The sequence below is a fragment of the Mugil cephalus genome, chromosome 11 (assembly GCF_022458985.1).
Source record: "Mugil cephalus isolate CIBA_MC_2020 chromosome 11, CIBA_Mcephalus_1.1, whole genome shotgun sequence".
Taxonomy (NCBI): Eukaryota; Metazoa; Chordata; class Actinopteri; order Mugiliformes; family Mugilidae; genus Mugil; species Mugil cephalus.
This window is the reverse complement of record NC_061780.1, coordinates 27,822,825-27,850,533: the sequence shown is the minus strand read 5'-3', so window position 1 is coordinate 27,850,533 and position 27,709 is coordinate 27,822,825. Positions and strand designations below refer to the sequence as shown.

Sequence of the window (27,709 nt, the reverse complement as noted above, 5' to 3'; positions counted from 1 at the left end):
GATGTTTCCTGGATCTTCTCTGATTGGCTCAATAAAACCACATGACAATAAACCTCACTGAGAGGAACCAGGAACCACGTTACCACACATGGTTCCTGGTTCCTATAGAGGGTTAATGAACTAATACATTACCTTCAAACACACGTCTGTCTCGTACAGCTTTAACATTTTTACAAATGCTACATAGCGCGCCTGCTAACTAGCCGTGAGCTAGCGACGTACAGTGACTGAATAGGATTTTACGTGACTGAAGGAGTCTGCGCTTTATTAGATGGTCTTCATCAGGTCCTGATCCAGTTCTGGACACGACTGGAAAGTTTCAACAATCAGACAAAGTTTTATTTTTTTAAACTTTTGTAACGCTGCCTGAAGATGAACTAGTTTCTAATGTGATGACTGAAATAAAACATTAAATAGGTTCAATGTTAGAAATGTGAATTCCTATTGAATAAGGTGAGACGTTCCTCTGATGGTGTCCCTGCAGACGTCTAGTTCGAGCTTCCTGTTTGTAGCCTTAACCCCCCTGGGGGATGATGGGAGATGTAGTCCACTAGCGATGTGAAGCAGGTGGCGGTTGTGAGTCCTGATCAGTTCATGTGCTAAAATAAAACCTGAAAAGTGAACCTGGATCTGTGGCATCTCTTTAAATCATTGTTCTGATGTGTGTGGATTAGTGTTGGACAGGAAGAGGATCTGAGACTGTCCTCACAGACGGAGACATCTGGACTCATGTCTCTGTGTTCTTGTGTGAGTCAGTCATGACGTCTATATATGGAGAAAAAGACACGCTGAGCATGTGTGTGTGACAGCGCCCTCTGCAGGATGAGGTCTGCTACTACAGCCAGTGAAGAGGCAGCGGACGCCATGACGCCCCCTCACAGCAAGTAGAGCCCCGCCCCCTCACAGCACGTAGAGCCCCGCCCCCTCACAGCACGTAGAGCCCCGCCCCCTCACAGCACGTAGAGCCCCGCCCCCATGGCAATGTGTGAGCCGGTTACTTGTTGCTAGCTAACCACTGTTAGCATCTGGATGTAAACGTCAGTAGTTGGTGGAGGCGGAGCAGAGTGAACTGGATCATCCAGAACCTGGATCCAGGTCCAGAGAGAGAGACGGCAGCCATCTTGGCTCTACAGTGTACAACAAACCAGAGAAGAAGAAGTGGTGACGTTGTGATTGGTCAGTGAGTTAAAGACTCAGTTCAAAAACAGAATTCAGTCGTTTTATTCAAAAAAACACTCTGGTTACAGACACCATCAAGACAGGAATAAAAAAATAAAATTAACTCAGAGGAGGAGAGTCGACACCACAACACCTACAGAGACCACTTCTATTTACACGGAGTGGGAGGAACCGGGTCGGACCGCGGGTCAGGACCACGGGGGGCGGGCGCGGGGGAGGGGCCTCAGGACAGGAGGCAACTACAAGTCCCAGAGTGCACTGCTTTAAACAGCATCCTATCACAGAGCAGAAACCATAGCTCATATTTGGACCAATCAGGAGCTGATGTGGAGAGGGCTCTGATGTCACAGCCGCCGAGGCTCCTGGGTAGTGTAGTTTTTAGTGGTCAGGACCAGTGGCAATATTTAAACGATTCAAACTGGTTCTAACTGGTTCTAACCAGCTCAAACCCGGAACACGTGGAACTGGTTTAATGATGAACCTGATTAGATCAACAACTGATCGATGCTTTAAAAGTTAACTGGAGTTAATGATTAATAATAACTGAGCTATGACAGCTGATCAGGTTACCGTGGTAACAACAAGCTAACTCGTGAACATGATTGGTCTGCAGCTCTGAGGACACGCCCAGATGATGGAGGGGGAGGGGCCATGGAGGGGGGGAGGGGTCAGGCGTTAACAGTGTTCGCGTGGTCCAACTACTCGTCATCGTCATCATCTCCTTCATCCTCCGCGTCTCTCTTCCTCTTCTCCCCCCGATCGCCGGCGCCGTCCTCATCTGGAAATAAAAACCGTCCACATCAGCTTAACGAATAAAACTGGACAGAATTCTTTGTGGCGTCTTTCAAACCTCCATCCTCTTCCTCCTCCTCATCTTCCTCGTCCTCCTCCACGTAGTCTCCGTCGTCCTCCTCGTCCTGAAAGAAAGGAACTGGTCAGGAAGCAGGAAGCCAGGAAAGTCGCCGCCGGGTCACAACGAGGAACAACGCTCACCTGGATTCCCTCTTTCATCAGGTAGGACAGGCCGACCTCGCCCTCGTCTCCCTCAGAGCCTTCCTCCTCATCCTCCTCATCCTCGTCCTCGTCCTCGTCTCCAGGTGGACCGGCTTCATCATCTTCATCTGGAACAACAAGTCGACATTTTATTTATTCACACCATCACATTCTACCACTGAGCTCATTATTAAATAAATAGACAATGAATTGTTCCCTTGTTGATTCCTCAGGGGGAAATTCCACCTCTGCACGTTGACCCACCTATTAGTTCACACAGGTGTGTACAGGTGGAGCAGTGGGCTGCAGCCTCAGGTGGCTGCACCTGGGGAGCAAACTGGAGGTTGGGTTCTTGCTACAGCTACGGAGAAGACGGGAGGCGAACCTGTGACCCTTCGAACCCCAAGCTCCTCCTCCTCCTCCTCCTCCTCCGCCTCCCACCACTGCTCCCCTCAAAGTATGTGCACCAAGGCTACATGCTACATAGCAATGCTAAGCTAACAGCCACCAAGGCTACATGCTACATAGCAATGCTAAGCTAACAGCCACCAAGGCTACATGCTACATAGCAATGCTAAGCTAACAGCCACCAAGGCTACATGCTACATATCAATGCTAAGCTAACAGTCACTACTAGATGGCTGCATTGTGTGTATTATCTGTAGTAGCACCATTAGACCACTAGATGGAGACTAAAGGTTCAGATTCTATGAGTCCAGTCTCCATGTGGTTCGTAGCTGATGTAGAATCATGAGGACAGACTCTAAAGGACCCAGAAGGAAATAAAAACAGAGTACCCTCTCTGGTTTCTAATGACGCCCAGCATGGCAGAGTGGAGCAGAGGATTGTGGGTAATATTACATTCAGTTTGTTTCATTCTTTTTAAGTGACATGGTGAAATCTCTGGAGGAGCTCGGCTACGTCAGTGGAGCCTCTCACCGCTGTCGGCCTCGGAGTCGGGGACCTCGTTGTCCTCCTGGTCGTATCCGTCCAGGAACGTGAGCTGAGGCAACAGCTCGAAGACGCCGTCTCTGTAGTCGTCCAACAAGGTGATTTCACAGCTGTACAGGTCCAGACTCTTCAGGTTCTTCACGTTTTGCTGCAGAAACAAAGAGGGAACCGGACTCAGTGACTGTTCTGGCTACAAGTCCAACATGAAGGATCCTGTTAAACTACGAGGATGAAAATAGTTTGACTACATTAGCTACTGTTCTTTACTGTTATTTTCCCTCCGGGCCAGAGAGCTGTCCCCCGTAGGGACGTCCCTCTCTGGTCTCAGACGCCCGAGCGTTGGTGCAGTGGAATCTGTATGTGGACTCACCAGAACCTCGATGCTGCTCAGGTCCTTGATCTTGTTGCCGCTCAGGTTCAGGTACGTCAGGTTGGGACATTTCTCTGCCAGCGTGTCCAGGCCTCCAGCGATGGTGTTGTCACTGACGTCCAGCTGAGACACAGAGAGACAGAGAGAGCTGACTCACCTGAGACACTCACCTGAGACACTCACCATGCAGGTGAGGGGGGGGGACTCACCTTGCGTAGCTTGGGCAGTGAGGGCAGTTTGGACAAGGAGCTGAGGCCCACGTTGACCATGCTGAGGATCTCCAGCTCCGTGTACTCGTCCGTCAGACCCTCCACCTCCCCGTCACCGGACCGGCAGTTATCCACCAGCAGCTCCACCACCTGCACACAACAACACCTGTTCAACACCTGTTCAACACCTGTTCAACACCATCCACCGGATTTTCAGCCATGGACACAGAGGGGACAGAGAGGGGAGACAGTGGGGACAGAGGGGAGACAGAGGGGACACAGTGGGGACAGAGGGGAGACAGAGGGGAGACAGTATGTCCTGCTTCTCTTTGCTCTGCATTTTGGGATCAGTGGGATCTACAAAGAATACAAACTAAGTCTTAGCTTTGAACAGGAAGTAGTTTTTGGAAAAATGTCCTCATATGTGGACACGGGGATTATTTCCCCGTATATTACAATAAAGTCACCAATGTGTTCATTTTCTGCCTGAACAAAAACAGACCTGCACACAACAATGTCTTCAAACGAGTACGTGCTACTTTGTTGTAGCTCATTATTCTTGACAGAATTATTTGTGCGTCATATCGAACTAGAGACGTTAAACATAAATAAACATGTTTCAGACGTAGCTGCAGTTTTGTCCTGCGACCACTGAATCGCCTGCCATCATGTTTCTACACTGTGTGGACACTTTCCTACCAGTAGGTGGCAGACTAAAGCGTCCACGTATGAGGACAACCGGTCTAAATGAAGCAGAATAAGAAGTTGCCACACCACAACAGTAAAACTTAATGTCCCCGCATGAGGACACAGGGTCGGTGGTCTGGTAAACACAGAGGCCGTCTTTAAACTCCGGTCTAATCCGAACTATGAGCTGCTGTTGTTTTAAATCTGAGCCGAACTGACCTACGACACCAGAGGACGAGGAAAAAGCTTTTAATGCTCTGGGTGGAAACACGCTTAGGTCTAAAAATGGGTTAAATCTAAAGCCAGAGGTTTGAGGCTGGACTCTGGCTCCATCACATCAGACTGTTTTTACCAGGGCGCCACATTCAGACCAGGTCGATCTCAGGGTCTGGACCAGCAACACAACAGGTTTCAGGTCGTTTATATAAAGCATCTTGAGACGTTTTGTATTGTTATTGAATTTAATGGAATAATATATAATAACCTAGTAAAAACAACTCCAGACTTTTAACATTAGTTTAAGGGCAGAGAAGAACAAGGAAATTAGGAGAATGTTTACATTTAATCAAACATCCTTTAGTATAATGAAATGTCTTAATATAAATCAGTGTAATCTGGACTCATGTCTGTACGCGGTCTGAATAAAACTCTGCTACACATGATAAACATCTTCTGTGTATTTGTTTCACTTTGTAAATTCCGGCCAAATGAGACCCCTGGTGTCCGCTTCTGGCCCGCGGGCCAAATGTTTGACACCTGTGGTTCAGAAGAAGGTTTAAATGGAAACTGTTGGGCGGAGTTTCACACGAACGTAGCCGACACGACGCGAACATGGCCGCCTAGCCTGTTAGCGTGTTATCCTGTTAGCATATTAGTCCGTTAGTCTATTATCCTGTTAGCATATTAGCATGTTAACAAGGTATCCCATTAGCATGTTAGCCTGTCTGTTAGCCCATTAGCATATTAGCCTGTTAGCTAGTATGCTAGCTGCAGGGGAGGGTCGCGCGAGGCTCCGCCGCGAGCGAGCGAGCGAGAAGTGAGAGCGCGAGAGAGCGCGAGCTGCACGCGGCGGGCTCCTCGAGGACAGAGCAGAGTTTCCACCATGTTGGAGCCGCATCTCCCGGAGGAGCCAAAATGTCGGAGGTGAACCGCGAAGGAGCTCTGATCTCAGCCTCAGCATCGTCGTGTTCGCTCGGTTCGCCTCGGCATCCTTGAGCAGTTCCTTCTGAAAATAAATAAATAAAGTCCGCCGTAGTTCCATACCTCAGCGGGACTCTTGTTCCTCAGCTCCAGGCTAATCCTCTTCTTCATCTCCATGTTGAAGCCCGAACACAGGGCGAAAAAACAAAGTAGAACAAATGAAAACTGAAAATAAAACACGGTTCAGTGAAGACCTGCTTCTCCGGTGGACATCAAGCGACAACTAAGCCTCCATCTTCGACGCTACCCGACCTCCGCTGACAGACCACGCCCCCTTCCTCATGAATATGCATGTGTTTTCTAATCGTGACCTTTTATTGGTCCAAACGTTAGCCTCTGTCTAAGCCCCGCCCTATAATTGTATTATGTAAAGCTGGAGTCTGCTATTGGCTGTGAGGGTGACGAAGCTGCTCGAGTGTAACCAATGAGAGGCCGAGGATGAAACATTTAAACTGAACAGGCGGTCTCTCTTTGTCTTCACCGGCGCCATGTTGGACGTAGAGCTTCTTTGCTTGAGGTTTATTCCTCCTCTCAGCTTTCACAAGGGCAGAGTTTTGTTATTAAGGTTTTCACAAGCAGCCATGACAAAAACATGGTTTATCTGACACTGTTCATCAAAAAGAAAGATTGAATTTATTTCTACGGTGTAAGAAACAGAATCCAGAGACAATCTGCAGAAGAGATTTCTTTTATTTTCAGAAAAGTTTAACTTGAATAAAGAGCAGCTGTTAAAGAGCTCTGTAGAGCCTTCCAGTATAAAAGCCTTTAAAATGTAAAAAACTGAAGAAAACATCAAACTAAAAATATCTTTGGTCGATAATCGAGACAATAAATAAACTCTCAGCAACTCGTTAAAGTGACATAAACTGACGATGTTTTTGGTTAACAGCTGATCTCCACGTCCTCCAGCAGACACGTCCACGGTCCATTCACAGAGACGCCAACGCCACGTGAGACAGGTTAGAGACAAGGGAGAGACATGTGAGGGACAGGTGAGACAGGTTAGAGACATGTGAGGGACAGGTGAGACAGAATAGAGACATGTGAGGGACAGGTTAGAGACATGTGAGAGACAGGTGAGACAGAATAGAGACATGTAAGAGACATGTGATGGACAGGTGAGACATGTGAGGGACAGGTTAGAGACGGGTTAGAAAGAGGTTAGAGACATGTGAGGGACAGGTTAGAGACGGGTTAGAGACGGGTTAGAGACATGTGAGAGACAGGTTAGAAACGGGTTAGAGACATGTGAGAGACATGTGAGGGACAGGTTAGAGACGGGTTAGAGACGGGTTAGAGACATGTGAGAGACATGTGAGGGACAGGTTAGAGATAAGGGAGAGACATGTGAGGGACATTATTTCCAGCTCTATTCCAGTTGACATCAGGATCATAAACGTTGTCTGGATGCTAACTGATAGCTTCTTCTAGCTGTGGCTTGCTACATCCTAGCTCTAACGTTAGCGTTCACTCAGTGACTTTAGGTTAGAGTCTGGAAGCAGGTGTCAATCATGCGGTCGAGGGGCGGGGCCTCTGTCTGTACTGTAACCAGACACCTGGGGGCGTGGCCTCTGTCTGTACTGTAACCAGACACCTGGGGGCGTGGCCTCTGATAGATATATAAACACTAGATGCTGCTGTCAGACGCGTCGATGCCTCAGATACACAGAGAACAGTCAGTGTATCTGAATGGATAAAATGACAGAAACACTAAACCAAGCAACAGGGAAACATTTCACAAGTGAGATGTTTTATATTATTTAACGGTTATGAACGTGTTGAATGTATCTCTAAAGCTTCCAGTTAAACTATCGTAGCTTGTTACTAGTTTATGCAAAACTAAATATGTTATTGTTAGTAAGACATCAGCAACATGATAAAAGTGACATTTAGAAATCAGTCGCTGTAAGTAACTGCACTAAGTAGTAAACGTCCTAAACCACCAGGTTCATGTGTAACATTAACGTTAACTGCTGACGTAAGATTTGTGAGCAGCTACAGAAACAGAACCCAGCGTTGGTCAGAACCCACACGGAGGGAAAATCGGTTAAATTCAGTGAGTTGTGATGATTGTAATAGTTGATGGAGCTCTGCCTCCGTTCACTGACAGTCAGCAGACACGGCCTCCCCCTCCCCAAGATGGCCGCCGCGTCAACGCGTCGTTCCAACGGACAGAGGCGGCGCAGGCATCTAGTGTTTATATCTATGGGACGGACCCATTAGCCATGGCTGCTGGTATCCATGGAAACCTGTTCTAACAACCGCCTGATTGTCTGAACCAACCAATGAGGAGGGAGGAGGGGGAGGAGCTTATGAATGAATCCTGTCTACAGGTAAAGCTGTGAATGACCAGGTGTTCTGTAGTGTGTGTTATAGTGTGTGTGTGTTATAGTGTGTGTGTGTTATAGTGTGTGTTATAGTGTGTGTGTTATAGTGTGTGTGTGTGTGTTATAGTGTGTGTGTGTGTGTTATAGTGTGTGTGTTATAGTGTGTGTGTGTGTGTTATAGTGTGTGTGTGTGTGTTCTGTAGTGTGTGTTATAGTGTGTGTGTGTGTGTTCTGTAGTGTGTGTTATAGTGTGTGTTCCCGGGGGGGCAGCGTATGCAGGACCTGGTCTAACAGCTGCAGCGCTCGGTGCAGGTGCACCTCCAGCCAGCAGGGGGTGTCCTTGATGCTGCGCCGCGGGTAATCACACCCCCACCCTTTCACGAAGCTCAGGCGCACCATGCACAGCCTCCTCAGGTCATCCACCCCCAGACCTGCAGGAGGAGGAGGAGGAGGAGGTTAACACCTGGGGGAGGAGGAGGAGGAGGATGTGGTGGAGGAGGAGGAGGAGGAGGAGGAGGAGGAGGAGGAGGAGGAGGAGGAGGATGGTGGAGGAGGAGGAGGAGGAGGAGGAGGAGGAGGAGGATGTGGTGGAGGAGGAGGAGGAGGAGGTGCTACTCACTGAGAGCTGGGGAGGTGCTGGGACCTGGATCTGAACCAAGGAGCTGAGTCTCCACGGCCTGATGCTGCATCTGTCTATGACACTGACGCAGGTCAAACACCTGAGGACAGAGGACAAGTGAGAGACAGGTGAGGACATGTTGGAGACAGGTGAGGACATGTGAGAGACAGGTGAGGACATGTTGGAGACAGGTGAGGACATGTTGGAGACAGGTGAGGACATGTGAGACATCCCCTTCGTGGACAACTTTGCCCACATTTTTCAAAAGAGACGGTTTTCACCCAAACTTGAGATTCTCGCCTCCTACGATCAGTCATTGGTTCTGACTCATGGCTGCGTCATGGACCATCATTAGCTCCACCCCCTGTAGCGCCCCCTACCTGCTCCCTGCAGGTAACACACTCCACACACCGCTCCACCCTAAACTCATCCCCATCTCCACCTACTGCAACATTCATGTGGACAAACCCCAACAACGAGACTGAACTCTCTGAATCCAGCCATAAAGAAACCAGGTCATCTGGGTTCTATTGGGCCATAGTAACATACGTAGTACGTAAGTAACATACGTAGTACGTTAGTATATTATATGAGCAGAGACAGGGGCAGGATTACTGGTTCACCTGAAGGACGGTTTAAAGTGTAAATGAACTGAATAACCAGCAGAATATCATATATATATATATATAAAACACATTTTATGATCAACTTAAAACCATCCTGAAATACAATGATATCAGAGAAACTATTCTTTTAGGGGATTTTAATAATAACTGGGACAATAAATCTGACAGGAAAAACTGAAGCAACTAACAAATAATCACAACCTTAGTGAAAACATTCAAGGTCCAACAAGAAAAACCAAGACGTCTAATCAGTCATTGATTTAACGTTCACAAATAAACCAGATCGGATCAGTAAAACCTGAACATAATTTCACTCTATGCTCAAGAACAATTGATTGCAAACGTCCTATTAGTCCCATTAGATTTAGCAGCCACCATAAAATACCTAAAAGCCAAGAGCCAGATCTGGAGAACGCTCTGCAGGTGCATGATTGGGCCAATGCATTAATAAATACTGGAGCAGCTGCAGCACCTTTTCTAAATGTCTTATGTTCTGCGTCTCTTCACAAAAACAGTGGAATTCAAAAAGTGTAAAAAGGCACCAGCTTGGGTGAAGGATGATGAAAGAAAGAGATAATGCAGTAAAAAATCTGTGACCTCTAGAGATTTTCAGCACTAAAGCTAAAGCGGATTTCTTCATTGAAATGATGGACAGAGCGAAGGGCAATGGAAAACTAACAGGAAGAATCAAAGACACAACACCCAGTGACATGCAGCTCCAGGTGAATGGTATCTGACGAACAACCTGGATGTTATTGTTAGTAGTTTCAACTACTTTTAATACATTCAGTTGAGGAGTTGACAATGAACTTTAAATGTCCAGACACTCCACGTAACCCAGATGACAGAAAGTCAGTCTTCAGGGAAATAACTGTTCCTGAGGTCCTACAAATCATTTCATCTCTGAGAAGCTCAGAGGCTGGAGATGTTTCTGGTCTTGACTGTTATAAAACATCACAGAGATGTTATGGACTTAATAAATCTGTCCATAAATCAGGGTGGAGTTCCATCCACCTGGAAGAGCGTTAAGGTTATTCCAGTTCTAAAGGCTGGTGACAAAACTCAATTAGAGAATGGACACTGCAGTTAACAGATCATCTCAATAATGGGCATAACCCACTCCTTCCAGTGCAGTTTGGGTTTGGTAAAAAAACACTCAACTGAGACATCAAAGGTTTTCTGGATCAAGGTGTTGACGCAGGAGCTGTTTTCCTGGACTTAAAAGGAGCTTTGACTCATTAAACCATGACATTCTCCCTCTTCACCTTTTTGGACGGCGCCCTCTGCTGGATGAGATCATACCTGTCAAACAGGAACCAGACTGAGCAGATTGGGAACTCTGCTACACTGGTGCACCCCAAGGCTCCATTCCCGGACCAATTCTATTCCGTCTCTATGGAAATGACCTGCCTACAGTTTGCCCAAATGTCAATCTGCAACTTTATGCTGATGATACAGTCCTATATGTCCATGCACAAGAAAACAAATTATCAGCTGCACTGACGCCTACATCTCATTGGCTTAATCCATCTTGTTTGCACCTCAACACTAAAAAGACTGTTTGCATGTTCTTCTCTCGTCAGTCAGCAGAGGGCGATCAACCATCGGTACCGGTTAATGGAGAGAGACTGGATGTAGTAGAAGAGTTCAGATATCTTAGAGTATCTTTGACACAAACATATCATTCATAGAACTAACACCATAAAATTCAATCTATCAAGCTTCTATCACATACGACCTTTTCTCACATCCAAAACAGCTAAAGTCTATATGCATGTCATGATACTTTCACACGTAAGTTACTGTTTTACAACCTGGACACACGCAAACGAAAGTACAGTAAAATCTATCAAGTCTCTCTTCAAGAAGGCAGTTAAAATCTTCGACAGGAAACCTCTTCACTTTCATTACTGTAATATCCTAAAAGGCTGAATATTCTAGATCTACACAGCTATCAACGTTTTCCCAAACGCTTTTATCTGTAGGACGTTCACAAAGCTGGAACAAGTTACCACCGCACATCCGGAGCAACGACAACTACTTACTTTTTAAAAAATCTCAAACACTGGTTAAAAACTAACCGGACGTGCTCACACAGCCTGAAGGATTTTTCCTAATCTGGACCATGTCTGTTCTGATTCTGTCTTTCTGTGTCGGTTCTGTAATTGTCTGTTGTTTGAATGTTGTTGTAAAGTCTTTCGTCTGTGTTGTGTAGCTGCCTCAGGACTACGGCTGAAAATTAGCATCTGTGCTAAAACCAGCGCATTTACACTGACGACTAACGCATCAATGTTGATTAATGTGCATTGATCCAATCCAATAAACTAATGAATAAATAAACATGTGGGGACAGGAGAGGACAGGAGAGGACAGGAGAGGACAGGTGGGGGACCTTGATGTAGGCTCCAGGGTAGATCTTGTGGACTCCGTCCCCTGGGGCTCGTCCCGCCTCCCGGTCCAGGTACAAACTCTGGACAAAGACAGAGTGGTCGCTAAGGCAGCGCATCCAGACGTCCCCGTCCCCCCGACACTCCAGCTGGACACCACGGCCGATGTGGAGCCTAAGGGACAAGAGGACATTAAAAACAAGGACACAGAGGGGGCGACCTGAGCTGCAGGTCCCCTGGTGGACATGTTGGACATGTTGGACACCTGGCACGGTGGCTGGACGCTGTACGGTGGACGTTGCTCAGCTGTCCCAAACAGAACCTGTCCCCTCCTGAAGGGTCCACGTATCCGTCCACCGTCACCAGGGGACAACTGGACTGGACCTTAAACATCTCGCCCACCTGGACGTCCAACTCAAAGTAGGAGATGGAGCACCAGAACTCTGGGCCTGGAGGACAGGGGGGACAGAGACGACAGAGAGGGGACAGAAAGGACGATGAGGACATCTTCATGGAGACATGTGACTGAGCACATATGAGGACATTGTGTTTTTTCCTGACCTGGGTGGTTGGACACTGGCTGAGGACACGGGGCAGAGCTGTGGTGCTGAGACCCTGCAGGAGGACACATGTCTTAGAATAAAGGAGGACAGACGCTGGAGACATATTGGACACATGGACGGTCACATGACGTCATACAGAAGTGGGTGTTGGGGGCGTGGTGATGATGATGTAATGGCGGCTGGAGGCCACGCCCACCATGCTGAGGCCCCGGACTGTAGGGGGCGGGGCTGTAGGAGGCGGAGCTGTTACCTGTCCAGGTGACTGTAGAGACACGAGGGACAGTTAGCATCCGTCAACATTTAGCATTGGTTAGCATTAACTAACATCAGTCAAAATCAGTTAGCAGTAGTTAACGTCAGTTAGCATCACTAAGCATCACTAAGCATCACTAAGCATCACTTAGCATCAGAGCTACCAGGTTTGGGGGGGCCGTTGTACTCGGAGCTCTGTTGGTGTGGGGGGGTGGGGGGAGGGTTGGGGTGAGGTGGAGTCACCCGGCCTGCAGCGGTCTGAGGGGGGGTGATCTGGAGGAGGCCCTCTGGAGCCCCCCCACGGCCCCCGGAACTGCTGGGGTACAGGCTGTAGGCGTCGGTGTGGGGGGGCAGGTCGATCACACAGTCCTGCACGAACTCCTCCTTTATCAGAGCCTGAGGACCTGGGGGAGACACGTTAACCACGTTAATCTCACGTTAATCTCACATTAACCACGTTAATCTCACGTTAACCACGTTAATCTCACGTTAACCACGTTAACTTCACGTTAACCACGTTAATCTCACGTTAATCTCACGTTAACTCAGCGTTAATCTCACGTTAACCACATTAATCTCACGTTAATCTCACGTTAATCTCACGTTAATCTCACGTTAACCACGTTAATCTCACGTTAATCTCACGTTAACTCAGCGTTAATCTCACGTTAACTCAGCGTTAATCTCACGTTAACCACGTTAATCTCACGTTAACTCAGCGTTAATCTCACGTTAACTCAGCGTTAATCTCACGTTAACCACGTTAATCTCACGTTAATCTCACATTAACCACGTTAACCACGTTAATCTCACGTTAACCACGTTAACTTCACGTTAACCACGTTAATCTCACGTTAATCTCACGTTAACTCAGCGTTAATCTCACGTTAACCACATTAATCTCACGTTAATCTCACGTTAATCTCACGTTAATCTCACGTTAACCACGTTAATCTCACGTTAATCTCACGTTAACTCAGCGTTAACCACGTTAATCTCACGTTAATCTCACGTTAACTCAGCGTTAATCTCACGTTAACCACGTTAATCTCACGTTAATCTCACATTAACCACGTTAATCTCACGTTAACTCAGCGTTAATCTCACGTTAACTCAGCGTTAATCTCACGTTAACCACATTAATCTCACGTTAATCTCACGTTAACCACGTTAATCTCACGTTAACTCAGCGTTAATCTCACGTTAACCACGTTAATCTCACGTTAATCTCACATTAACCACGTTAATCTCACGTTAACTCAGCGTTAATCTCACGTTAACCACATTAATCTCACGTTAACCACGTTAATCTCACGTTAATCTCACGTTAACTCAGCGTTAATCTCACGTTAACTCAGCGTTAATCTCACGTTAACCACGTTAATCTCACGTTAATCTCACGTTAACCACGTTAATCTCACGTTAACTCAGCGTTAATCTCACGTTAATCTCACATTAATCTCACGTTAACCACGTTATTATATTTTTTACAGATATATTTTATATTTTTACAGATATATTTATATATTTTTACAGATATATTTTATATTTTTACAGATATATTTATATATTTTTACAGATATCTGCCAGAGAACAGAGAAGTAAATGTTTCACTGCTTTAGAAGAAACAACTGAATCCAGACACAGAAACCTGGTGCTGTGGTTCATTTGGTGTCAGATAATATTAATTTATGCTGAATTTATCGATGAAGTCAAACCTTAAGTTACTGGAGGTTCTGTCAGATCAGTTTGTGTGTGTTTGTGTTGTTGTAGTTAATAAAGTGAGTCTCTGCAGAAAGTGATGAGGACAGTGGAGAGAATCATGAACGAAAAACTAACTGAAACTGAGTCTAATCCTTTTCCTCTAATATAAAGCTGCTGGCGCTGTGATCTATAAAGAACCTAAAGGTCGTACTTTAATATCTGTGTAGTATTTGCCAGCGTTGAAATCAGGTCCATAGAAATATCTAGTTTCAATGTTTATGGGCCATTTGTTGTTTGGTTGTTCTGTGGATTATAGTTGAGTCCAGTCTTAATTTGATCTGATAATCCAGTCTCAGTCTCCTCCTCGGTATTTGCTGCTACATTTATCCTGCTACATGTTTTTGACTCTAAGAGCGGAGGTGACGTAGTGGTGATGCTACTAGCAATGCTAATAGTTACTGTAACATTCTGCTCTTAGTGGGAGTTAGCATCCGTTCAGCTGTAGTGTAGGCGGTCTGTTAGGGCGGCCTGTGGTAGGCGGTCTGTGTGCGCACCTGTATGGGGTTACCTGTAGGGGCCCCCTGTTGACTCTGTGTTAGGGGGGGACTCCTGTAGGGTTACGTGTAGGGGGGGGGCACCTCTGAGGGAGGGACTTACCTGTTTTAGGGCGGCACCCTCTCGTAGTGGTAGGCGGGTTACGTTTAGGGGGCGGGCACCTCGAGTGGTAGTTACCTGTGTTAGGGGGCGGGGCCACCCTCTCGTAGTGGTAGGGGCGGGGTTACCTGTGTTAGGGGGCGGGGCCACCCTCTCGTAGTGGTAGGGGTTGACGCAGACGCTGTCGTATTTGAGGTCGAAGGCGAACTGACAGAAGTTGACGTGTTTGAGTTCGTTCTTGTGGAGGTCGGGCCAACGCCACAGACGAGCATAGATGACATGAGGGAAACCTTTACGACCCGCTACCTGGACACACAGAGGACAGGGACAGGTGAGACAGGAGAGACAGCAGAGACATTCTTTGAGGAAACGTCCGTCCTGGAAGTTTAAATAAAGTTTGTGAGGACAGAGTGAGTCATGGAGAAAAGGTTGCCATGGAAACCCAGTGTCTGTGTGTGAGGACACATTCATGACATCATGTCTGACCTGGACGTGTCCTCAGGTGAAGGACAGGACGTGTCCTCAGGTGAAGGACAGGACGAGACTAAACAGCATGTCCTGTCAAAAGCTGATGTTCTACTATCTCTGTGAGGACCGGCTCAACACACACACTATAACACACACACACACTCACACACACACACACACACACACACACACACACACACACACACTCACACTCACACACACACACACACACACAGGCTTCACACCTCCTCCAGGTCATGTTTATTGTGGGGGGGGTTAGTTAATGGTGGGGGGGTAGTTAATGATGGGGGGGGTTAGTTAATGGGGGGGTTATTTAATGATGGGGGGGTAGTTAATGATGGGGGGGGGCTGGTTAATGATGGGGGAGGGGCTGGTTAATGGGGGGGGGTCCTACCTGGAGGCGTCCGTCCAGCGTCCTCTGGATGGTGACACACTTGCTGGGGAGGAGCCCGTTGGTGGTTACCGCGGTGATGAGGGAGTCCAGCTCCTCCTTCTTCTCCTTCAGCTTCTTCACCAGGCTCTCGATCGCCCGCTTAGCAAAGCCCTCGTTCTCTCCTCCTCCCTGGAGGTGGGACATGAGGCTGTGGACAATACTGGTGGGGGCGGAGCCTAGGACGGACATGGTCACCTGGGGGACGCGCAGGACAAGAGACAGCAACACAGAGGGACAGGAGACAGAGACAGAGACAAGAGAGCGAGACGGGACAGAGACAGAGACAGAGACAGAAACAGAGACAAGAGAGCGAGACGGGACAGAGACACACAGACAGAGACATAGCGACAGAGACAGAAACACAGAGGGACAGAGACAACGAGACAGAAGGGACAGAGACAAGAGAGAGATACAGGACAGGGACAGAAACAGAGACAGATAGACACAGAGACAAGAGAGAGGGACAGGACAGGGACATGGTCAGTAACAGAGACACAGGGACAGAGACAACGAGACAGAGGGACAGAGACAACGAGACAGAGGGACAAGAGACAAAGACAAGAGGCAGAAGGGACAGAGACAAGAGAGAGATACAGGACAGGGACAGACACAGAGACACACAGACAGACACAGAGGGACATCTGTTTCTGTTTCCTGGTTCATATTTAGATTTTCTTAAGGAATCATAAAATGACGTCACTGCCGTTGCCCGGTGACGTCAGCAGCTCAGACCTGTGATTGATCGACGGGTTGATTGATGGGTCTCCGGCTCCGGCTCCAGCTCAGCGGCTGCTCTCCGCTCCTCTCCCCGGGGCGAGGCTGCCTCCGCTCGGCTCGGGTCCGCCGCCTGAGTCGGTGAGTCTGGAGGTCCGTGTGTCCTCGGTCTGCTCCAGACTGTCTCACCGGGGGGAGGGGAGGGGAGGGGAGGAGGTGTGTGTGGGGGGGAGGGGGGGTCACACTCACCAGACAGCCAGACATAACAGGAAGTCTGGCCACCTCCGCCGACCAACAAAATAAGACGAGTGTTGATATTTTTAAAAGCAAACTCAAAACCTTTTCAGTTTGACTTCCCATTGAATCCTGTCTATTTAAAATGTGATCTCTCTCTCTCTACTGTTTAGTATTAGAATTATTATTATTTTTAACCCGATATTACATTTTGTGCTCTTATGATTTAGTACTTGGCCTTTTTATTCTGTTATTAACGTGATTTTATCGCTTTGTTTCTTGTTTGGATTCTATCCTGTTTTAGGATTTCTATTATTTTTAGTCTATTTTTTCACGTTGTGCTTTTATGTTTTATTCCTTTTCTACTAGTTTGGAGTTTTTATATAGAAATTAATTCTTACTGAGTCTGACTGAAAATTTTATTGTGCCCACAAACACTCGCTCTCCACGCTAAGCTGTAACATTATTACACTATTAGAATAATGAATGAGGATCAGGGATGAGTCACATCGATAATAATTCATAAACTACGATCAGATTCAATGCTGTTTATTTCCGCGTTAGCTTTTATTTTGAAGGCGCAGAACTGTAACACGTTTTCCCTCCGTCAGAAAGTTTGTTTGGGCGCGTGACTGCTGCTGTATGCGAGACAGCCAATCACAGGCCACCTGTGTGTGTGTGTGTGTGTGTGTGCGCGTGTGTGTGTGTGCGCGCGCGCGCGCGTGTGTGTGTGTGTGTGTGTGTGTGTTTGTGTGTGTGTGTGTTTGTGTGTGTGTGTGTGTGTGTGTGTGTGTGTGGCGACATCTGGTGGTGAACAAAAATAACATCAGGTAGAAATAAAATCTGAATTAACATGATTATTTTGATAATCATTCTTTCAATGATTTCAAATATCATAATTAATTCATATTTATAAGATTATAATTATATCAATTACGTTTATGTTACGTATTATCCATTATTTCTACTTGTAGTATTATAATTATTAGAGGTAGGAATGTCATCAGTGTTCATCTCGCATCATTTTAAATAATAATAATTGCATTTCCTGTTGACTGAATCTTTTGTCATTATTTCCTTTAACCCTTAAGAAAACACAAAGTTCTCGCGCAGTCAGGAGCTGCAGCAACAGGCGTCTGATAACCACAGCGTCAGAGAGAAAACCAGCAGCACTGCAGCCAGAGACAGACTGAATGCAGTGAGGAGGACGTGAGGAGGACATGAATGAGACTGATGACGGACGTGAGAGGACGTGAGGGAGGACGTGGATGGGGACTGATGCAGGACGTGAGGACGTGAGGAGACAGTGAAGGACTGATGAGGACGTGATGAGGACGTGAGGGGGACGTGATGGGGACGTGAGGAGGACGTGAGATGGACGTGATGAGGACGTGATGGGACGTGGAGATGAGAGAGACGTGATGGGACGGAGATGACGTGAGGACGGATGGGCGTGAGGAGGACGTGATGGGGACGTGATGGGGACGTGAGGAGGACGTGAGGAGGACGTGATGGGGACGTGAGGAGGACGTGATGAGGACGTGAGGAGGACGTGATGAGGACGTGATGAGGACGTGATGGGGACGTGATGGGGACGTGATGAGGACGTGATGAGGACGTGAGGAGGACGTGATGGGGACGTGAGGAGGACGTGAGGAGGACGTGAGGAGGACGTGAGGAGGACGTGATGGGGACGTGAGGAGGACGTGAGGAGGACGTGAGGAGGACGTGATGGGGACGTGATGAGGACGTGAGGAGGACGTGATGAGGACGTGATGGGGACGTGATGAGGACGTGATGAGGACGGGATGAGGACGGACGGCTCTGTCAGTGGAGGTGGAGAGGAGGACACTAAACGAACTGTTATCCGTCATGGATCAGCCTGAACTCCTTCTCCACCAGGAGACTCAGACGAAGGTGCAGGAATCTGCCTCCAGCTTCTGTATGTGACAGATAACACAAATTATTTGTCTTTCCTTTTGTATTCACTTATTGCAATTCACATATTTTTCTAATTCTTTGAATATTATTATTATTATTCCTGTTATATAGCATGTATGGTGTCTCTCTATCTAACCCTTAAACCCTGTTGGTGGCTGCGAAGGCTCCTTTGAATTTTTCCTCTTCATGTGACCGGAATTTCCACTGTAACTGCAGCAAAATGAATGATTTTTATTGAGGAACTAACAATAATTTTTCATGAAATGTGAAATAATGATTTCAACATTTTCAACAGGTCAATAATAGACTGTGAGTAAATGCACTACCCGTTCATACCGTTAGTCACTAACTTTGACAGTGTAAAAATATACCAGATCATTTATTTATTTATTTATTTTGCTTAACTCTACTAAATATTGAAAAAAAAAAAAATAAATAAATAAAATAAATTAACCATTTAATTCCAATTTAAAAAAACAAATGGGGGGAAATAAACATTGTTTTCAAGTATAAAAAAATGATCGGATCAGTGATTAATCGTCCCTTAATATTATTACTTCAGATTCCAGACTGAGTTGATGTTATTTGGTGGAGGAGCAGATTTAAATCGGCTGATTTTCGGGCGGACTTCTGAACGTGTTTGAAGATGTTCTGGACGGAGCGGAGGGTCAAACCGAGGAAAGCTGCAGATATGCGGACAGGTGAGGCTGCTCAGCTGGTTACCTTCAGTCATGGATGTAGAATTAAACTCGGAAATAACCGTCTGTGTGGGATAATTAATTTAAAGTTGTTGGCGGGACGGGGGAAGCCAGGCGGATAACTTTAGCTCGTTAGCATTAGCATTAGCCAGCGAGAAAACATGGCGGCAGCTCCAACGTTTCTGGAAATAAAAATAATTTACAGACCAGAGTTCTTATTTTCGACTCTATACAGTGCTGGTTGAAGCCGACATGAAGAGAAACACCGACTCATGTAGCTTCTCTGGAGCTCGGTGAGATATTGTTGTCAAGACCGAACCGGAGTGAAGTCTCCGTTAAATCTGCTCGCAGGTGAACGAGGTTCGGTTGAGTCGATGGATCCATCGGAGCCTGGAGGGCTGCACCTGAGCGGGACGTCCGAGGTCTCTCTGCACGACCGGTGAGACACCACGAAGACACATTTGTCTGTATTTCAAGGTTAATATTAGTCTTTAAATTAACTTAACTCTCATGACTGATTTAGAAATATGTACTTGAGCGACACAGTGAATCAGAGTCGTAGTTTAGGTACAACAGGTTGTAATGGGAGTTGGTTTTTAAAATGACAAAAAAACAAAACAAAACTAAACTAAACCCCGTTAAAACATGTCCAAGGCTCTAATAAGCCCCCCAAGACAAATCCACTTTGCATTTATTGAAAATATTTCAATTTTTGTGTGTTTTAAACAAAACATTTATGATACGAATTCACAAGCACTGACATATAAACTGTTAAAAACAGACAATAAAACTGTTGGTATTTATGATTAGGACTGAAGTTCATTCAAATCTTTATGTAAAAAAGTAAAAACCATTTAACATGTGCTATTTTAGGGCGTTTTGTCCCTTAATGGAAACTGTTTAGGATAAAAATGGAGGATTGAGTTTTAAATATCAAAATGTGCTTAAAAACATGAAAGCAAAAAGTAGAACTACAGACAAGTTATCAGAAAAAATGAAACTTGAAGGACACTGTTGTCCCTGTCCCCCCCCACAGGTTCTCGCGGGTCCTGCAGGACCAGCTGACCTGGTCCAGGAAGGTGACCTCTGACCCCGTCCTGCACCAGAGGACATGTGATCGGGTTGGACCTGCTGGACGTCTTCAGTGGACACGCGATGGACCGTCCTCCAGCGTCTGGATGCGCCTGGGCTGGAGGACGGTGTCTCGCCGTCGCTCGTCCTCGGGACCTCGAGGCTTCTGGAGCTTCAGGAACAAGTACCGGTGGAGAGCGAGGGGTGAGTGTCAGCCGTTACCATGGTGACCACGCATCAGTCCCACCTGTCCTCACCTGTCCTTCCTGTACAGGACGACCAGGACGGCAGCGTCTTCAGAGGACACCTCTCCGGAGACGGACAGCAGGCGAGTTCAGGTCACATGACCGAAGGGTGGATCATGTGATCACCTGCTGGTTTATAATTCTCTTGGTTTCTCCCCAGGATGGAGGCTGGAGGGCGGGGCCACAGCCTCGAGGGGGTGTGGCCGTAACAAAGACAAGGCACCAACGAAGAAGCAGCTGGACGCACAGCTGGACAAATACATGTCCCTGTCCAAGAGCAGACTGGACAGAGAGCTGGACAGATACATGTCCATGTCCAGGAGACATCTGGACGCACAGCTGGACGACTACATGGCGATGGCTGGACAGTCTCAGCTGGACTGGGACAGCGAGACACTGGGACTCTGAGACATTAAGGGCTTGTTTTTCTGTTTCCAGCCTCAGGTTCAGCAGCTGATTGGTTGTGATTGTTTTTTGTTGGTTTGAGTTTCCTGTGTTTACTTCACTGACCTCTCTGAGAGTAGGAACTCTAATGTTCGTGTTTGGTTCAATAAATGTTCTCCAGGTTTCTCGTGAGTCTTTATTCTGTGATTATTGATCTTTCATTCAGATATTCATCCATTCACGTTATCTTAAGCCCCGCCCACTCGTGCCGTTCTATCCAATCCGATGATTAGAGCAGCTGGGACGACTGGAGGTCAAAGGTCACTGATCTTCCACATTCATCATAAATATTAATACATTTAAATCATAATTAAAATAATAATAATCTTTAATGTATACAGATTATTATTAATACATATTATTATTTCTGCTGTAAATGTTTATCCTCAAACCCATCGTGACGTCACCTGTTCGATTCTGAACCTCGAAAATTAAGCCTGAAGTAGGCGGAGCCTGTCGCCATGTTGGATGAGCTTTACTCCGCCCTCACCCACCCAACTCTCTGCTACCTGTTAGCTCAGGCTAACACCTGTCACTCAAAGTGGGAACGCCCTTAATTATGCAAAACTTTAACCACTGAGGCAAAAACTGTGTTTTGTACCAGGCTGTAAATATGTTTAATAATAAGATATATTTTTACAGATTTTTTTTTTTTTTACAGCTTAAGATGCTGGTTTAGAAGAAACAACTGAATCCAGGCAGACAAACCTGGTGCTGTGGTTCATTTAGTTAATTTATGCAGGTTTATGTTAGGGTCAAAAACAATAACGCTATAGTATTGTATGGCTAATGTTACCTCTCAGAAAAGCTCTTAACGTTAGCATCTTTAATTTAGAAATTAACGAAAACTAACTGAAACTGAGGCTGATCCATTTTTCCAAATCCATTCTAGCTCCGTGGGTCATTGTTGAGTCCACTTGTCCTTCATTTGATCTGATAATCCACATTTTTCCAGTCTCTCTGTATTTACACGTTTCACCATGTTCTTGCCTCTCGGGGGGCGTGGCCTGGGCGGCAGTGACGATGTGCTCCTTTTGGAGCCTCTAGTGGCCACTCGATGAACTGCAGTTTTTTTGCACTTGTGCGTGGGCTTCATTGCTCAGACCTGTTGTGTTTCCGCTTGATTGTGCCACATTTTTCCTTTTGTTCTGAACATATATTATTCGGCTTCATTACCCTCCCTCTACCAAAAAGACACTGATCAGAAACCGCTGCCCTGCATCCATGAAAACAACGTCAAGCAGCACGAATTAGACATGAGACTATAAACTGAAACATAAATATGAAAACCACTGAGACTTTGGAGGTATGAGCTCTTTCCAGTGTTTTTGTGTAGCAGGATGTTCTGAAGTGTTGTGTCTGTGCTGGTCGTCATTACACTGTGCTGTTTTATGTTTCTTAATAAAGTTTATTTAAAAAATAAATAAATAAATAAAAGAGGAACTGGCCCCTCCCCTGCTCTCTCATTGGCTGATGTTTGCACCAGACTTCATGTTCAGGTTTCAGCCTCCCGTTTCCTAGAAGGAACCCCGGACAGAAATAACTGGGAGGGGGTCAGATACCAGAGGGTTCATGGATCATGGAGCTGATTCAGGATCTGGTTCAGTTCCAGGGTGTGGAGTCAGTAACAGGGTTAAATATGGAGCAACAAACAAACACTGATCTACTGTCTGTTAATGAGTCACTTCTAAATAAAACTCTGACTCAACAACAACATCCAGGCTTCAGGCTTCAGTCTGCTCCATGTGCAGAGTTCAGACTGTTTACCTCCCACCAGAAATAAATAACTTCATAATAAATTAATTAAATTAAAATGCAGGAGTGTTGAGGCAGGAGAAAGTGAAATAGAGACTCTTATGTAAGTGTCCTCAGAGACAATCAGTAACCAGCTGTGGATCAATCATCTCACTTCATATCTCTTCTGTTTATCAATCCCATCATGCCCTGGGGGGGATGTCCTGCACATGCTCAGAGCACATGTGGTGGATCAGTGTGTAGTTACGTAAGTTTAAGTTCACACCAGAGCCTCCAGCCTTTCATTAACCCTCTATAGGGACCGGGAACCATGTGTGGTAACGTGGTTCCTGGTTCCTCTCAGTGAGGTTTATTGTCATGTGGTTTCCATTGAGCCAATCAGAGAAGATCCAGGAAACATCCTCAGGTCTGATCAGGGTCTAATGTGGTCTACAAGGTCCCCCCTCTGAACTGGTTTATCAGGAACCATGAAGAAGAACAAGTGTCCTAATGTTTCTGATGTGACAAATACATGTTTACATTAGTTTAAGGACCAGGAACCAGATATGAGACCAGGAACCAGATATGAGACCAGGAACCAGATATGAGACCAGAACCAGATATGAGACCAGAACCAGATATGAGACATTCATTCATTTGGATTTAATTCAGGAACATTAAAAACATTTAAAATTTTTTCAAAAGTTAAAAAAAGTCTTTGTATGTCGTACAATAACACTCTAGGGTTGAAGGTTGTTATTATGATATAATAAAATATTTCAGTGAGAACCTTGTGAAGAGTTAAACTATTAATGGATTTTTTACAGCACTTTATCACAGGTTGTCAGAGGTTGTGGCTGCAACCGTGGACTGAATACCGAGGTATTTTAGGGAGTTGAGATTATGTTGATAAAGTTTGGTTTTAGTTTGTTATTTGACGCTAAAAAAACATAAAAAGTACTTTCAGTGTCTAACATTCCCTTGCAGCTGGTGGAGTAGAGCAGAACGTGGTGTTAATTAAATGAAAACCATACGTCTATGGTGGAGACGTGGTGACAGTCTGTGGTAATTCCCACATGCGTGATATCCCAGAATGCATTTCAGTTCAGTTACAGAATGAATCCACAGTTTGAATTGTTGATCTATTCACTCATTCATTCACCTATCGATCTCTTAGTGGCTGATGTCTGGATGGAGTTCATTGATCTTTGTTCACTGTTTCTAGACTGAAGTGTCCACAAACTTCTGGCTCCCAGAGCTGCAGCCTTACAGCAACAAATAAACCGTTGGCCATGATTTCCTGCCATGTGCTCCCTCCTCACATTCCTCCCCCAGAGGGGTGTGTCTGAGGGGGGGGGGCAGATAAAAACAGAGGAAATGAACTCAGTGACCTGCAGAGCTGCTGTGTTTCAGCTCGTCATTAAAGATCAGTTCAATCAGAGAAATAAAACTGGGACTGGAACCACCTCAGTGTCACGCTTCCCTCCTGGCCTTCATTCATTAAAATGTGCCTCCACATGCGTCCGCAGCCAGCACCGGAGAGCAGATCTCAGTGTGTGTGTGTGTGTGTGTGTGTGTGAATCAGCAGCAGCGCCACCATGTGGTCACTATAATACTGTATCAGCTGCCGTCACTAATGGATCTCTACCTACCACTGGACCAGAACCAGGACCAGCTCATGATCCAGAGTTTAGAACAAGCTTGAATAACTCTGTGATGTGTTTTTCCTTTATTCACCCACTGACTTAGACTGTCAAAATATTAGGTACATCTGTCATTCAGATCATGGTTGATCCAAAAAGTGTTTAAAAAAGTCATCTGGATTTGTAGACTTTACAGAAGGTTGAGAAGTAAACAGAAACTCTGAGGGTAAAACCACCAGAAACCCACTGGACTAGTTTCTGTTAATGCAACTAATGTCCGTTTACTTTTGCTCAAAACATTAGGAACATGTGCCACTGGTCCTAGTAAAACTCATGACATTCAAACCAAACTCTTGAAGCCTGTTTATTAGAATATGAAGATAAATATAATGTCAGATAAATAAGGACCAGATAAAATGGTGGACTTTTATTTCCAGCTCAGTATTGTTGCTCACACACAGGAAACCACAGCGGGCCTCTCTGATTGGCCGCTGCACCACGTGGTGGCGGTGATAGTAGCGCCTTATATGGTCATGTGGCCGGCTCTGATTGGCTGCTGTACCACGTGGCTGCGGTGATAGTAGCTCCTTATATGGTCATGAGGCTCTCCCTGTGACTGGGCATCGGGTTCAGGCCGCAGGGCTGGTTCTCAGAAAGGGAAATGTACACGGTGTCCTCACACAAACACACACAGTACACAATATACACAGAGCGCACAACACTACACACACATGCTCCTCTATCCTCCATTTGTCATTTAACAGTTAAAGGATTATAAAGGTCTTTAAAAAAGGTTCAATGAAGTGTTTAGTAAAAGTTTAATAAAAAAATAATAAAAGTCTAATGACGATTTAATAAAAGTCTAATAAAGCTTTAATAAAAGTTTATTAGACCTTTAGTAAAGCCTTAGTAAAGGTTTGTTGTGTTTGTCTCGTGTCTCTTTGTTTTGCTGTGTCTCTCTCTTATGTAACGTCCATTCAGACGGAGCCGCTCACATCCGCGACGGGCAGGGGTGGAGGCGGGAAACCAGAGCTGCGACCACACGATTCCCAGCTCCGTAGGTATATAAATAAATATTAATACTTCAGGAATTTATTAAGTCGTTAGTCTAATAATTCGACGTGAGGTTTTATTGTGAGGAGGAGGTTTACAATGAGAAACAAGGGTCGCCCTCCCACCCGTAGGGACTTGGTACAGTCCACAACACGTCAGCCATTGTTTACAAATGAAGGAGCTGCCGTTGGTTCCGAGCGGCTCGCGGCTCTCATTCACCCCGAGAACGAGCTCGACATCCCGCAGAAACTCGCCGCCTCCGCCGCCATGCCGTGCCGGAGGGAGAACTACATCCTGCTGGAGCAGTCCGTCACCGTGGACTCCAAGGAGGTGGACGCGCTGGTGACGAAGATTGGGGAAGCGCTGCAGCTTCAAAACAACAACGGCGGCGGCCACCAGAAGACGGTGTCCGTGTCCGTGTCCTGTCTCCACGGCTCCGGGAAACCGGCCCCAAGCCTCAGCGGCATCAGCGCGGCGGCTCCGGTCCAGAAACGCCACGGCTGCTGCATGCGGCTCCGGAGCCGGGGACACCGGGGGAGCAGCCGGGCGAGCCCGTACCACATCCCCGGGTCCAACGGCGAGCAGGACTGGGACCAGATCAGACCGTGGACCAGGAAGCGTATCAACGTGGAGGAGGACGACCCGCACCGGCTCCTCCAGGAGCTCATCCTATCGGGGAACCTGATTAAAGAGGCCGTGAGGAGGCTACAGTTCTCCGCCGCGGACTGTGGAGACTTCCCCCGGGCCGCGGACAACGTGACCTGCTGATACCGGGACCGGAGGGACGCACCGAGACTTGGCGTCCCGGAGTCTCCCCGAGATGGACAACGACCGAGCACAGACTCGGACATCGACACAGACCCGGTCCGACCGGACAGTTTTTCATTTCAGACATTTTTTCATCGACGCGTCAGAGCGTCATGCTGTTAGCTGTTAGCCGCCCGGCTAACGAGGCGTGTTGTTTATGTTTGAATGTGTTGGGGTGGGGGGTGGGGGTCTGTACAGAGGTCACATGATGGAGTCTGGACCAGAACACCGAACTCTTCTTCTTCTACTTCTACTTCTTCGTCTACCGTTTTCGTCTGAGGAGAAACGGGAAGCGGGTGGATTGATTTTAATGCCATTAAACACCTGTTAGCAGTTTGCTTAGCCAGCCGACGCCATGTTGGATGCTGGTGTGTTTACAGTCTGTCAGGAGTCGCTCCTCCCCCTCTTCATTGTGTCGGTCCAGAGACTCCTCCCTCTCCTCGTAAGGCCCCTCCCCCCTCCATGAGTCCCCTCCCCCCATCATCCCTCTCATCAGGTGACTCTCGGGGAAAATGGCCGCCGTCACGTCCCGTCTCCCCCGGTGCTTTCAGGACTTCCTGGAGGACTTATTGTTGTTTTGGGGGGGTTTTGTATTAGTATGAAGAAGAATCAGCTCGACTGCTTCGTACCGGAGTATCTGATCCTGTTCCTGAGTTTTCAGGGCTTTTTTCTTGTCTTAATAAATTTGTCTGTTTTCCAGCTCTGTCTCTGACTCATTATCAGACCATGAACAGATCAGCTGTTGTTGTTGTTGTTGTTGTTGTTGTTGTTGTTGGCGCTGAGGCTGGGTCCAATAAACCTCAAACATTCAGTATTTAGTTAATTATGCTGAACCAAAGGGTTAAAAGACAATGATGGTTTTAAATTAAAAAGAAAAAAAACATATTCCTTTCATCTTAAATCAAATTATGTGTTTTCTGTGTTTTTAAAGTTTGCCTTTAAACCCAGAAACAAGAACTGCAGAAATAAACAGCTTTTCTATTTTTAAATTCTCAAATGAAAATGAAATCCTGTATCCCAGAGGTGTTCAAACATTGTATTGAGGATCCATGAACAGCCAGAAATGAGATGTAAAGATGATTTGGCCTTTAACAGGGAGCAAAGCATGAATGAGACTCATTATACAAATAGTTTCAAACTTCATTGATCCTTTACTGACATGAATTATACCAACCTCAGCCAGGGCTTGTTACTCAGGGTTATGCTCATTGATGCAGATCTTTCAACATGTATTTTTGTTTTCAAAGCAATGAATCAAATCGATCTAAACTTCTAAACTTTGCAACCACTTCTAAGGAATAAGCTGTTTCAGTGAATGTTTGGGTCCAAACCGTGACGTGAGATCAGTAAGTGGATAAACAGCCTGAGGGAACCGGAGGTTGATGAGGAAACATTTACTGTAGAAACGGGTTCATTTTAACCTGATTTATGAGACGTCTGAGTCATGAATGTTAAAAAAGCACAAACATTAAGCTACATCAC

General features: G+C 46.3%; 4 protein-coding genes across 4 annotated transcripts; 2 read left to right on the top strand and 2 right to left on the bottom strand.

The window, feature by feature from the left end:
• Nucleotides 1-1,197: 1,197 nt before the first annotated feature.
• Nucleotides 1,198-5,855, bottom strand: LOC125015994 (acidic leucine-rich nuclear phosphoprotein 32 family member E-like). Its single transcript, XM_047598154.1, has 7 exons — nucleotides 5,653-5,855; nucleotides 3,703-3,852; nucleotides 3,494-3,616; nucleotides 3,112-3,271; nucleotides 2,173-2,300; nucleotides 2,030-2,096; nucleotides 1,198-1,957 (listed from the first exon to the last, which is right to left on the bottom strand). The coding sequence occupies exons 1-7, from the start codon at nucleotides 5,704-5,706 to the stop codon at nucleotides 1,878-1,880; spliced, it is 762 nt and encodes a 253-aa protein (XP_047454110.1). The 5' UTR covers nucleotides 5,707-5,855; the 3' UTR covers nucleotides 1,198-1,877.
• Nucleotides 5,856-6,261: 406 nt separating this feature from the next.
• On the bottom strand, nucleotides 6,262-16,542 carry LOC125015992 (mothers against decapentaplegic homolog 4-like). Its single transcript, XM_047598151.1, has 10 exons — nucleotides 16,376-16,542; nucleotides 15,605-15,838; nucleotides 14,850-15,027; nucleotides 12,528-12,767; nucleotides 12,248-12,373; nucleotides 12,110-12,163; nucleotides 11,814-11,997; nucleotides 11,554-11,722; nucleotides 8,536-8,635; nucleotides 6,262-8,347 (listed from the first exon to the last, which is right to left on the bottom strand). The coding sequence occupies exons 2-10, from the start codon at nucleotides 15,830-15,832 to the stop codon at nucleotides 8,160-8,162; spliced, it is 1,467 nt and encodes a 488-aa protein (XP_047454107.1). The 5' UTR covers nucleotides 15,833-15,838; nucleotides 16,376-16,542; the 3' UTR covers nucleotides 6,262-8,159.
• Nucleotides 16,543-18,376: 1,834 nt separating this feature from the next.
• LOC125016569 lies at nucleotides 18,377-21,122 on the top strand. The gene is made up of 6 exons (XM_047599123.1): nucleotides 18,377-18,533; nucleotides 19,095-19,233; nucleotides 19,582-19,669; nucleotides 20,267-20,505; nucleotides 20,576-20,629; nucleotides 20,707-21,122. Exons 2-6 carry the CDS (start codon nucleotides 19,179-19,181, stop codon nucleotides 20,952-20,954), a joined length of 684 nt encoding a protein of 227 aa, XP_047455079.1. The 5' UTR covers nucleotides 18,377-18,533; nucleotides 19,095-19,178; the 3' UTR covers nucleotides 20,955-21,122.
• Nucleotides 21,123-24,867: 3,745 nt separating this feature from the next.
• On the top strand, nucleotides 24,868-26,926 carry LOC125016900 (glycogen synthase kinase binding protein). Its single transcript, XM_047599659.1, has one exon. It carries the CDS (start codon nucleotides 25,520-25,522, stop codon nucleotides 26,186-26,188), a length of 669 nt encoding a protein of 222 aa, XP_047455615.1. The 5' UTR covers nucleotides 24,868-25,519; the 3' UTR covers nucleotides 26,189-26,926.
• Nucleotides 26,927-27,709: the final 783 nt, after the last annotated feature.

What these genes read in the sequence shown, in the direction of transcription:
- LOC125016900 (XM_047599659.1), top strand. Translation starts at nt 25,520, where the DNA reads ATGAGAAACAAGGGTCGCCCTCCCACCCGTAGGGACTTGGTACAGTCC.
- LOC125016569 (XM_047599123.1), top strand. Translation starts at nt 19,179, where the DNA reads ATGTTCTGGACGGAGCGGAGGGTCAAACCGAGGAAAGCTGCAGATATG. An exon ending in GAGGTCTCTCTGCACGACCG is followed by an intron (nt 19,670 to 20,266) that starts GTGAGACACCAC and finishes CCCCCCCCACAG; the next exon opens with GTTCTCGCGGGTCCTGCAGG. An exon ending in TCTCCGGAGACGGACAGCAG is followed by an intron (nt 20,630 to 20,706) that starts GCGAGTTCAGGT and finishes GTTTCTCCCCAG; the next exon opens with GATGGAGGCTGGAGGGCGGG.
- LOC125015992 (XM_047598151.1), bottom strand. Translation starts at nt 15,832, where the DNA reads ATGTCCGTCCTAGGCTCCGCCCCCACCAGTATTGTCCACAGCCTCATG. An exon ending in GCGTCCAGCCACCGTGCCAG is followed by an intron (nt 11,723 to 11,813) that starts GTGTCCAACATG and finishes CTTGTCCCTTAG; the next exon opens with GCTCCACATCGGCCGTGGTG. An exon ending in CAGCACCTCCCCAGCTCTCA is followed by an intron (nt 8,348 to 8,535) that starts GTGAGTAGCACC and finishes CTCCTCCTGCAG; the next exon opens with GTCTGGGGGTGGATGACCTG.
- LOC125015994 (XM_047598154.1), bottom strand. Translation starts at nt 5,706, where the DNA reads ATGGAGATGAAGAAGAGGATTAGCCTGGAGCTGAGGAACAAGAGTCCC. An exon ending in TGATGAAAGAGGGAATCCAG is followed by an intron (nt 2,097 to 2,172) that starts GTGAGCGTTGTT and finishes CCTTTCTTTCAG; the next exon opens with GACGAGGAGGACGACGGAGA. An exon ending in GGAGGAGGAAGAGGATGGAG is followed by an intron (nt 1,958 to 2,029) that starts GTTTGAAAGACG and finishes TTTTATTTCCAG; the next exon opens with ATGAGGACGGCGCCGGCGAT.